General features: G+C 37.0%; 1 protein-coding gene across 1 annotated transcript in view; it reads right to left on the bottom strand.

Annotated features, from left to right (window-relative positions):
- The window catches only part of COL20A1 (collagen type XX alpha 1 chain), a 478350-nt gene that overhangs the window by 18434 nt on the left and 446700 nt on the right, over positions 1–13216 (bottom strand). Inside the window, exons 25-27 of the mRNA XM_053708962.1 lie at positions 2751–2828; positions 2214–2300; positions 1918–1971 (exon numbers count right to left, since the gene is read on the bottom strand). Coding sequence (XP_053564937.1) covers positions 1918–1971; positions 2214–2300; positions 2751–2828 — 219 coding nt within the window. The remainder of the gene's footprint in view (positions 1–1917; positions 1972–2213; positions 2301–2750; positions 2829–13216) is intronic.

Below are 13216 nucleotides of genomic sequence, written 5' to 3'. Positions count from 1 at the left end.
GTGGGTGTAATAACTTTCCTATTTTAAATCTTTAAATGTGTTCCCTTGGGAGAGAGAAACCATACAGCTTTCTATCTATTGTACTGTCACTATGCAGTAGTAGAGCGGGACTCTTTAGAGCCCTCTCTCTTTCACACTGATGTGGTAGGGACATAGTTGCTGGCTCTGAGCATATGTCTATGTGTCATCATGCAGTGGGGAAATTAAACACCATAGGATCTTGCTGTCTGCAAAGGAAGGAACACAATTCCCTGGCGATTTTCTATATGTTTGCTTTGTGTATGTATCATTGTCAAGTTGGATACATAAACACTTCAATTCATGTTTATCTTTCTAACAGTTGCATGAAGCTTGTTTCTTGGGGCCTGATGTTCTAAAGCTCTCTTCTGAGATGAGATGATATAAAATCATCCTCCATCATTGCGAGATCCCTCACAAGATTCTAGAAAGAAAGATTTTTCAGATATTCCCTGCATTTCTGGATGTGAAATAGCAATGCATGTCATGAAAATTTTGTTACATTTACTTGTATTGCTTTGTATTTTATATTACTTTAAACTTCAAATTGTGTCCTTTAAGTTTTATTACATTTAAGCTTTGCGCTTTATATTTTGTATGTGAATACATTAAGATTCTGTATGCAGCAGTGTATTTAGAATCTTGGTTTTAAAAGTTCTAATTATGCTTTGACAGTTTTTATGTTAGAAAATGGGGGGCCGGAGAGTTCCCATTCCCAGGGTCTGTCTGAATTTCTTTCACAATTTTAATGATATGCTCTAAGCATTTTACAACTTTAGGTCTCACTAATTTATCTCATCAGCTGCAGATGGTTTGCTCAAAATTCACAATGCTGTTATTTAACAGAAAGAAAATTAATGTATACTAAACTAGAAGCAAATGTAAGTTAAATTGTAGGGAAAGTGTTTCAGTTTGATTTGTATTTGCTGCAAACTGAGAATATATATGTGTCAGGTGCACCACTATTAAAAGAACATGAAACCCAAAATTTGTTTTTCTTTCATGTTTCAGAGCATAAAATTTGAGACAACTTTCAAATTTACTTTAATGATCTAATTTGTTTTGTCTAATCCAAAACTGGGAGTTAGCTGTTTTTTAGTGATTGAACCCATTTTTGGTTCAGCACCCTGGATAGCGCTTGCTGATTGGTGGCTAAACTCAGGTGCTGAACCAATATGATAATAGGAACAAATGAGAAAGTTGCTTAAAATTGCTTGCTCTATCTGAATCACAAAAGAAAAAATGTGGGTTTAGCATGTCTTTAAACATAATAAAAATGAAAGGACCCAATATCAATAAAAAGCACAAATTCTAAATGTAACAAAACTCTCATATATCATGCAGTGCTATAATGCACTAAGCTTGTCTCTCCTTAACATACAGAAATGCAGAGAATATCAATAAAGAGAATTATAGCAACATTTGCCATTCTAGAATCTTGTAAAAGATCTTGTAGTGTTGGAGGATCATTTTATATCACTTAATCTGAACTGAAAAGTTTATGGGAGGTATTTTTCATCTCTCTGGGACTTCCAGGTTCCTTTCTTTTTCTTGGAGAATTCAGAGAGTTCAGCCCCTGTGAAGTCTGCACTATAATTTCTTTACAAGCTGGAGAATCTTTGAACATGAGGCCCTTGCTCTTTATGTTCCTCTTTTTGAATTACACAGTAGTGGGGGTGTAGTTGTAAGGCCGACCTCTCTATGATGCATATAAAAACACAGGACTAATGTTTGATCAGTTTCCTAAATTTAGACACTGCTATCATGTAAAATAATGTGCTGACATCAAGGGGGTAGTAACAGCCCCTGTCATTATTAAAAAAATGACTACAAATTCATTACTTTTTGTCCCATTAGTACTTTCATTTGCCTTCTCTAAGGATAGATATTAAGTTATACCTTTGGACCAGTGTCCCCTTGTTCTCCTTTGGGTCCTCTTGCCCCAGAGGGTCCCTGTAAAAAGCAAGAAAGTAGTTAATAACAGGTAAATTTCCCAGGAATGTTCGGTTAATCCTGTGCACACTTGCTTAACTGGGAACCCTGCATTTTTTCTTTACAATATTAACTATAGAAGCCAACTAAAGAAATCTGCACACTCTGTTTACAATATCAGAATATCCTTCTTCTTTATCTCTATATTCCTACATTTCAGTCTGTAGTGTATAACCTAACCCTTCCAATCGGTCAGTCCTTACCGGTGGCCCAGGCTGGCCTGGAGGTCCTTGCGCAGGAGAGCTGCATGTGCAGGCTGAAGGAGGAGCGGGACAGGTCTCTTCATCTCTCTGAAAAACCAAACCAGTGCAGGTAAACCGTTTACTCAAGGTGATTGTGAATACAACACAACATGAGTGTCAATAGCAGCAATAATATAAAATGCTTTAGGGAGTAATAAAACAATCTGAAGCGCTATACAATAGAGAAGAGTAAAATAGGTAAATGCTTTGTCATGATCAGATATAGTTATGACACAAATACTTTAATAGCGTTGTGTACTGAATGAGTTGAAACTAAAACAACTGCTGAAAATGTGCCTGAAGAGAAAGCTCAGGAAGAGAAAAGACTGTAGCAGCAATAGAAATAAACTGAGGTTACTGGGCACACATTGGATAAAAAGCAAGAGGACAACACAGTAGAAACAGTAATGTTTGTGTGAGGAGGAAGTGCAATAACAGCAGTGTTGTGTGTTTGAGCGAGGAATACGGAATAGTAGAGATTTGTGTGCAGGTTATTACCTTTGCTGGGACATCACAACACTTGTCCTCTTCAGGACCATCTCCACTGCAGGTGATCATGAATGACTGAAGCTGCAGCTAAAAATGCAAGAACTGAAGGTTGTTATTTACAAGAGATAATACAGAGCCACTATATGCCAGAGTTTATATAAAAAAGAAAACACCTATTTATTAGAGTTCACAAAGCACAGGATTTTCCTGTGTATGGGCATATAGAGAGTGGGGTGTCTCTATAAATAAGACCTAGTTCAGTTACAGCTTGTGTATGAACTTACAGAATTTGCCAGGATGTTGATCCTATAAACGCAATATTTGTCTTTAAGCAGGAATTGTGTATTAGTAATGATGTAGGAGACAGAAAATGTGAGTGGATTCTTATGAATGACAGATATGCCAAGGTACATTGTTAACAGGCAGATATTACAAATGACATATATCTAGCAAAATCATTGCTAAAGGTTGTTCTATATAAATAGTGTTTATGTGTGCGTGTATATATATATATATATATATATATATATATATATACACACACACACACACATATATATAATATATATTATTTATACACATATATATATATATATATACACACACACACACACATATATATAATATATATTATTTATACACATATATATATATATACACACACACACACACATATATATAATATATATTATTTATACACATATATATATATATACACACACACACACACACACATATATATAATATATATTATTTATACACATATATATATATATTAAAATTAACATGCTTCTTTCAACTAAAGGTTGTTCTATATAAATAGTGTTTATATATATATATATATATATATATATATATATATATATACATACAGTATATATATATAGTTTTTTCACAGTATTTCTTACATTCTAGTGGTGACATAATATGCAGAAACTAGTGAGGTTCATATGTTAGCTGTCTATCTATCTGAAGGAAAGAGTAAAGCCTTAGAAAGAACATTCTGTAAGACCTTCATCCAAAAACTTCCTATAAAACTGTGGAAAAATTGAACTTTTAAAATTTCATGAAAGTATTCAAGAAAAATAAAGTTTCGGCCCTGCTTTACTGCTCAACTGAGGTGTCATGAAACCAGGAGGAGACATTGCTCTAGGACACTGGTTTTTAAACCTGTCCTCAGGCCTCTCCAACAGACCATGGTTACTAATCAGCTGATTATTTCACCTGTGCTATAGTTCAGATATCCTCAAAATCTAGCCTGTTAGGGAGGCCAGAGGACAGGTTTGAAAACCAGTGCTCTAGAACAATGTGACCACCTTAAAATGAGGCATTTTAGACCACAAACAGTTTGCTGAGCAAATCCAAATAGCAAAATAAGGTTCTGAAGCTTTTTAACCAACTTAAATCAGAAAAATATATTGTAATGTCTTCCAAACAATACCAGTGTGCTCCTTCCAAATCAAGCCTGTAATGAAGTATACTCTGTTCTTAGACTGATTAAAGGAGTGAAAGTTCCCTGCAGGCCTACTCCTGCCTATGGTCTTTTTATCTTTTGGCAGGAAAGTTATCTTACATCCAGTAACAGTTGACTTTAGTTAGAGAACCCCTATCAATGATAAGTAGATCAGCAGTCTTCCATCTTACTCAGTCTTGCATGCAAAGAATAACAGGATTCAGCGTAATTTGGAGGGATTTAAAGCTCTGGCATGTTGGGGTATTTTTTCCTTCTCCTAGTGTACTGGAGGGTAATTCCCACATGTGATGTTTGATGAACTCACACCATATGATGAACAAAAATGTAATGTGAAGAAACCTCATAAACCTAAATAAAGGAAAACACTGATCCATAAAACCAAAGCCAAATAATAACGAACACACAATGTGATCTGTAGAGAACTGTAGCTGTGGAAGAGCTGGACTATCCACAAACATGAAAAGCTGACCAGAAGTGTGCACTTTCTATAGAACCAGTAATGATCAGATGAATCCTACATGATATCAGCCTTGCCTGCTTCTTAAAAACTGTGCTGAAAATAGGATAGCCATAAATGGTGGATATACCCCAGAGAACAGTGCTGAAGGCTTACATTAAGAGGCCTCATCAAGCTGACCTGGTGGAGATGCAAGACGTTTGCAATGGTAAACATGTTGTACTGAACAAAAATGATTTTGTCTTTATCTATACAAAATAACAAAGTTGTCAGCTACAGCTATAGCCTGTGGTATCTCTCTCCAAATGCAAAATTTGAACTAAAGTGAAGTGGTAGAAAAGGGTTAAATGTAGCAAAGGAAGGTGTCCTGAAAACCTCTGGAAGGTTCTCTATCTATTTCAAGAAGGCTGAGGGAGTTGGAGTATTGCCCCAAACTGCATATATATAATATCACCATAAACAAATCATTACAAAACAAACGTCAGTGCTTAAAAGTAAAATACACCACAGTATATTCCAGATATAATACAATGCAAACCATATCAGAATTTATACAAAAAGGAAGTTTTAATTTGTAAGGGCTTATGCAGAGCAGTATATAATTACGTTTTTACAATAATTTATAGCAGACAATGGTAAAGATTGTATTATTTATGATAGGCAGCTCCCTATGAAATCACTAGGGGCAATAAAATAATTACTGGATGACATGCCACATGTAAGGGAAAATCATGTATTCACTGCATTTTAATTATTGTACAACTGTAACTTGTCATAAAAGTAGGATTGTGTTCTGCTTACTTTCAACATGGTAGGTAGTATGGCCCTCTGGTTGGTTGTGCTGCTAAAACACACACAAAAAGAAAAAATAGGGAAAAAGTAGGGTGTCATATTAACCTAGCGAATTTTAACAAATCTTCCGGAAAGGTACATAAGCCCTATTACCTGTGATAATTAAAAATACATTAAACCCACAATGGTATTTTCATGATTCAGGTAGAACATGCAATTGTAATCTACTTTCCAGTTACTGTATATATTTAAACCTATAAAAATAACAACACACAGGGTATTGATATTAATATACGGCTAGATTTGGAACGACCCGAAAAACTAACGCCGGCTTTTTTCTGGCCGCACCATAAAAATAACTCTGGTATTGAGAGACCACATAAAGGCTGCGTTAGGCTCCAAAAAAGGAGCGTAGAGCATTTTTAACGCAGCTTCAACTCTCGTTACCAGAGTTGCTTACGGACGCGGCCAGCCTCAAAAACGTGCTCGTGCACGATTCCCCCATAGGAAACAATGGGGATGTTTGAGCTGAAAAAAACCCAAACACCTGCAAAAAAGCCGCGTTCAGCTCCTAACGCAGCCCCATTGTTTGCTATGCGGTAACCCTTCTTACGTCTGCACTTAACATTCTAACATGTACCCCGAGTCTAAACACCCCTAACCTTACACTTATTAACCCCTAATCTGCCGCCCCCGCTATCGCTGACCCCTGCATATTATTATTAACCCCTAATCTGCCGCTCCGTAAACCGCCGCTACTTACATTATCCTTATGTACCCCTAATCTGCTGCCCTAACATTGTCGACCCCTATATTATATTTATTAACCCCTAATCTGCCCCCCACAACGTCCCCTCCACCTGCCTACACTTATTAACCCCTAATCTGCCGACCGGACCTGAGCACTACTATAATAAAGTTATTAACCCCTAATCCGCCTCACTAACCCTATCATAAATAGTATTAACCCCTAATCTGCCTTCCCTAACATCGCCGACACCTAACTTCAAACATTAACCCCTAATCTGCCGACTGGAGCTCACCGCTATTCTAATAAATGTATTAACCCCTAAAGCTAAGTCTAACCCTAACACTAACACCCCCCTAAGTTAAATATAACTTAAATCTAACGAAATTAATTTACTCTTATTAAATAAATTATTCCTATTTAAAGCTAAATACTTACCTGTAAAATAAATCCTAATATAGCTACAATATAAATTATAATTATATTATAGCTATTTTAGGATTTATATTTATTTTACAGGTAACTTTGTATTTATTTTAACCAGGTACAATAGCTATTAAATAGTTAAGAACTATTTAATAGCTAAAATAGTTAAAATAATTACAAAATTACCTGTAAAAGAAATCCTAACCTAAGTTACAATTAAACCTAACACTAGACTATCAATAAATTAATTAAATAAACTACCTACAATTATCTACAATTAACCTAACACTACACTATCAATAAATTAATTAAATACAATTGCTACAAATAAATACAATTAAATAAACTAGCTAAAGTACAAAAAATAAAAAAGAACTAAGTTACAAAAAATAAAAAAATATTTACAAACATAAGAAAAATATTACAACAATTTTAAACTAATTACACCTACTCTAAGCCCCCTAATAAAATAACAAAGCCCCCCAAAATAAAAAAATGCCCTACCCTATTCTAAATTACTAAAGTTCAAAGCTCTTTTACCTTACCAGCCCTGAACAGGGCCCTTTGCGGGGCATGCCCCAAGAAATACAGCTCTTTTGCCTGTAAAAAAAAAACATACAATACCCAAGCCCCCCAACATTACAACCCACCACCCACATACCCCTAATCTAACCCAAACCCCCCTTAAATAAACCTAACACTAAGCCCCTGAAGATCATCCTACCTTGTCTTCACCTCACAGGGTATCACACCGATCCGTCCAGAAGAGCTCCTCCGATGTCCTGATCCAAGCCCAAGCGGGGGGCTGAAGAGGTCCTTGATCCAGCTGAAGTCTTCATCCAAGCGGGGCAGAAGAGGTCTTCCATCCGATTGAAGTCTTCATCCAAGCGGCATCCATCCGGAGCGAAGCGGCAGCATCCTGAAGACCTCCACCGCGGAACATCCATCCTGGCCGACGACTGAACGACGAATGATGGTTCCTTTAAATGACGTCATCCAAGATGGCGTCCCTCGAATTCCGATTGGCTGATAGTATTCTATCAGCCAATCGGAATTAAGGTAGGAATATTCTGATTGGCTGATGGAATCAGCCAATCAGAATCAAGTTCAATCCGATTGGCTGATCCAATCAGCCAATCAGATTGAGCTTGCATTCTATTGGCTGATCGGAACAGCCAATAGAATGCGAGCTCAATCTGATTGGATGATTGGATCAGCCAATCGGATTGAACTTGATTCTGATTGGCTGATTCCATCAGCCAATCAGAATATTCCTACCTTAATTCCGATTGGCTGATAGAATCCTATCAGCCAATCGGAATTCGAGGGACGCCATCTCCTTTAAATGACGTCATCCAAGATGGCGTCCCTCGAATTCCGATTGGCTGATAGGATTCTATCAGCCAATCGGAATTAAGGTAGGAATATTCTGATTGGCTGATGGAATCAGCCAATCAGAATCAAGTTCAATCCGATTGGCTGATCCAATCAGCCAATCAGATTGAGCTTGCATTCTATTGGCTGATCGGAACAGCCAATAGAATGCGAGCTCAATCTGATTGGCTGATCGGATCAGCCAATCGGATTGAACATGATTCTGATTGGCTGATTCCATCAGCCAATCAGAATATTCATACCTTAATTCCGATTCTTCAGGATGCTGCCGCTTCGCTCCGGATGGATGCCGCTTGGATGAAGACTTCAATCGGATGGAAGACCTCTTCTGCCCCGCTTGGATGAAGACTTCAGCCGGATCATGGACCTCTTCAGCCCCCCGCTTGGGCTTGGATCAGGACATCGGAGGAGCTCTTCTGGACGGATCGGTGTGATACCCTGTGAGGTGAAGACAAGGTAGGATGATCTTCAGGGGCTTAGTGTTAGGTTTATTTAAGGGGGGTTTGGGTTAGATTAGGGGTATGTGAGTGGTGGTTGTAATGTTGGGGGGCTTGGGTATTGTATGTTTTTTTTTACAGGCAAAAGAGCTGTATTTCTTGGGGCATGCCCCACAAAGGGCCCTGTTCAGGGCTGGTAAGGTAAAAGAGCTTTGAACTTTAGTAATTTAGAATAGGGTAGGGCATTTTTTTATTTTGGGGGGCTTTGTTATTTTATTAGGGGGCTTAGAGTAGGTGTAATTAGTTTAAAATTGTTGTAATATTTTTCTAATGTTTGTAAATATTTTTTTATTTTTTGTAACTTAGTTCTTTTTTATTTTTTGTACTTTAGCTAGTTTATTTAATTGTATTTATTTGTAGCAATTGTATTTAATTAATTTATTGATAGTGTAGTGTTAGGTTAATTGTAGATAATTGTAGGTAGTTTATTTAATTAATTTATTGATAGTCTAGTGTTAGGTTTAATTGTAACTTAGGTTAGGATTTCTTTTACAGGTAAATTTGTAATTATTTTAACTATTTTAGCTATTAAATAGTTCTTAACTATTTAATAGCTATTGTACCTGGTTAAAATAAATACAAAGTTACCTGTAAAATAAATATAAATCCTAAAATAGCTATAATATAATTATAATTTATATTGTAGCTATATTAGGATTTAGTTTACAGGTAAGTATTTAGCTTTAAATAGGAATAATTTATTTAATAAGAGTTAATTAATTTCGTTAGATTTAAATTATATTTAACTTAGGGGGGTGTTAGTGTTAGGGTTAGATTTAGCTTTAGGGGTTAATACATTTATTAGAATAGCGGTGAGCTCCGGTCGGCAGATTAGGGGTTAATAATTGAAGTTAGGTGTCGGCGATGTTAGGGAGGGCAGATTAGGGGTTAATACTATTTATTATAGGGTTAGTGAGGCGGATTAAGGGTTAATAACTTTATTATAGTAGCGCTCAGGTCCGGTAGGCAGATTAGGGGTTAATAAGTGTAGGCAGGTGGAGGCGACGTTGAGGGGGGCAGATTAGGGGTTAATAAATATAATATAGGGGTCGGCGGTGTTAGGGGCAGCAGATTAGGGGTACATAAGGATAACGTAGGTGGCGGCGCTTTGCGGTCGGCAGATTAGGGGTTAATAAGTGTAGGTAGGTGGAGGCGACGTTGTGGGGGGCAGGTTAGGGGTTAATAAATATAATACAGGGGTCGGCGGTGTTAGGGGCAGCAGATTAGGGGTACATAAGGATAACGTAGGTGGCGGTCGGCAGATTAGGGGTTAAAAAAATTATTCGAGTGTCGGCGATGTGGGGGGACCTCGGTTTAGGGGTACATAGGTAGTTTATGGGTGTTAGTGTACTTTAGAGTACAGTAGTTAAGAGCTTTATAAACCGGCGTTAGCCCAGAAAGCTCTTAACTACTGACTTTTTTCCTGCGGCTGGAGTTTTGTCGTTAGATGTCTAACGCTCACTTCAGAAACGACTCTAAATGCCGGAGTTAGAAAGATCCCATTGAAAAGATAGGATACGCAATTGACGTAAGGGGATCTGCGGTATGGAAAAGTCGCGGATGAAAAGTGAGCGTTAGACCCTATTTTGAGTGACTCCAAATACCGGCGGTAGCCTAAAACCAGCGTTAGGAGCCTAAACGCTGGTTTTCACGGCTAACGCCAAACTCCAAATCTAGGTCATAGAAAGCTGCACACACTAACAACTACTAAAAAGTGTATGATGATACACAATATAAGAGAAACAAAATAACTTTGTATCTATATGAAAATGACCTGTGGATGTATATAACACTGAGGTCTAAATGAACAGCAGATAAATAAATTAAATGCTATGTAAAATCGATACTGATGCTTGAAAAATCCTGATTACAATACTGGTATGTAAGCAAAGCAAAATACTGAATAAACAAGTAAAGAACCAATATGATATGCTCCTTGATAGGATAGGTACAGATAAAAATCAAACAACGTTAAATGTTTAACAATAAAACAAAAACAAAAAACATATAAAATGTATAACAATACACCAAAACTGCTGATTAGAGTAATATAAAAGAGTCTTATCTTTACTGAAGGGAGATTTCGGAATTCTCTTCTCACTGATAGGTTAACGGCGGCTCCGTTAAGATCTAAAGGGACAAGCGCACAAAAACACTTCTCATAGTGCAGATCAATTTAATCAATTTTGACAAACAAAAGAAAACACATTCTCCTTTGGTAATTCCTTCTCACAGAATGAGCCCTCAATCATATGAGGTAAGGTAGTGCGTGTAGATTTAAAGGTGTCCACACTTGGTCCACCTTTAGCTGGATCGTGGTTGTTTAGCGTTTGCCTTGGATTATTTTTTGCCGAATTTGGAGCCTTTTATTTGGCAAGTTTAGTGCCTCCAGTCTCAAGTAAAGTGTCTGGTTCGATTCAGATGAGAGTAAACATTTACCTACTTGGATATTTTTCATTTGGACCGAGTGTGAACACCTTTAAATCTACACGCACTACCTTACCTCATATGATTGAGGGCTCATTCTGTGAGTAGGAATTACCAAAGGAGAATGTGTTTTCTTTTGTTTGTCTAAATTGATTAAATTGTTCTGCACTATGAGAAGTGTTTTTGTGCGCTTATCCCTTTAGATCGTATTATATATATATTATGGAACAATAAGAGAGAGATAAACAAAATTTAAATTTTGTTACTAAAAGACAGGGAATTCAGCACTCTTTTAGAAATAAGGGCTCCTCAATCGTATCCAAAATTTAAAAAATATATTTTATTGAAAGTCAGTAGCATATCACCCCGTGGGCATACCACAAGTCCCACACAATATAAAAAGTCTAAAAATGTTGGCAAAGCAATTATATACTAAAGTGCATACATATAATGACAAGGTTCTTTTCTATGTGGATTTCTAGTGTCTACAAATATATTCAAACTTGTCATTATATGTATGCACTTTAGTATATAATTGCTTTGCCAACATTTTTAGACTTTTTATATTGTGTGGGACTTGTGGATACGATTGAGGAGCCCTTATTTCTAAAAGAGTGCTGAATTCCCTGTCTTTTATTAACAAAATTTAAATTTTGTTTATCTCTCTCTTATTGTTCCATAATACATTTGATTAAGGGTCTGCACCACTGGCCTATTAGGCAATTTTATAAGGAGTGCTGCATGAATTACATCAGTCACTTTGTATTTAGTTCCTATCTACTAGCATTTGCTTCCCCTCTGGTTTCTGCTTTTTTTTTATATATATATGTAATATATACACACAGTGTATGGTATATGATACAAAGATTTTATATTTGTATCCAAATGTGTGCCTTCTGTGATCATTTGGTTTGACCGGTTTTAATTAGAGCCAGAAAGTTTAATAGAAGTATTGCACTTTACTTTATGAATAATACATTTTAGAAAGAGAAATTTTCAAATTATATGTTAGTAATTTGAAAAAAGCAAGGGATTCAAAGAGCACACAGAACTACTGTTATTTAAAATATATTCCAATTTATTTTCCCAAACACATATAGTGAGTTACTAAATTTGGCCAGGCCAGGCAAAAGTAACTTAAGTTTAAAAAAGAACAAATCTGGGTAAAATAAAAATGAAGAGTTAACTGCCTATGCATACGTATGCTAATTTCTATCTCTAGTAGCTAACATCACAGGGTATATATTATATGCATATATATTATTGTATACACAGCTAGTCAAGCGTGCAAATATCACACTGTGAAACATAAGATAGAAGGGTATACTTCATTAAAAAGACAAAGCATGATGAGAGCATATACAGGCTTAAAGATATACAGTTCACAGCCTATTAATCAAACGATGCATACACTTATCAGATTAAAGCAAGAATAGTCCGTATAATGAAATACGTATACACAAGTTCCATGTGTGACAAGGTGTAGGAAATAATATCCTTGTAAAACAGGCAAACTTAGCTTATGTTTTGGTAACCTCTTAGCGGGTGCACCGCTCACACGAAGCCTGTGTGTTGGCGTCTGACGTCACAAGAGAGGAGTTTCCCAGTTGTCACCGAAATCCAATCCGTGGCTTGTTCGCAAAGGGGTGTGTATGTAGGCTCGGCAAACGGCTGATGAGAAAAAGAACCAGGCTTCTCCCAAAGCTTTGCAGCAAATGCCGTCTGTTTCAAGAAGTACCACAAAAAACATACACGCTTTCCACCACTTGTGTTTACTTGTGTTATAGCTGATAGCTGATAGATGAGATGACTCTGTGTCCGGCTATACTGGGAAGAAACCAGGTCTCCCCTCAGCGCTGCTCACTGAAAAGCCGTTACTCTCTACCAAGATGTACCGTCACTTGAAGCGCAGCTCTCCCAACTGCTTAAATCACTTGCACCGTTGCAGGAAATAAAGAGGGATTAGGTTGAGTTCTCCATCTCACAGTTTACTGCCCGAAAGGAAGTAGATAGGGCAGCACTCCATTCTAAACTGGTATATGGTAGCCATGCAAGCTAGAAAACCATATTTTAACAAAGAAATGTTCATGAAAATACAGGAGTTAAGTCGACCTTGCTCCTGAAACAACACCCATAAGTGTTGCAAACACAACAATACCAACGACCGTTTCACCCCCACAGCCAGTGTGTGTCTCAGGGGTAACGACCGTTTCACCCCCACAGCCAGTGTGTGTCTCAGGGGTTCATCAGGGTATACGG

This window comes from Bombina bombina, chromosome 1 (genome assembly GCF_027579735.1).
Source record: "Bombina bombina isolate aBomBom1 chromosome 1, aBomBom1.pri, whole genome shotgun sequence".
In the NCBI taxonomy this organism is placed as follows: Eukaryota; Metazoa; Chordata; class Amphibia; order Anura; family Bombinatoridae; genus Bombina; species Bombina bombina.
The sequence above is the reverse complement of the archived record's forward strand: the minus strand, read 5'-3'. Positions and strand labels throughout refer to the sequence as shown.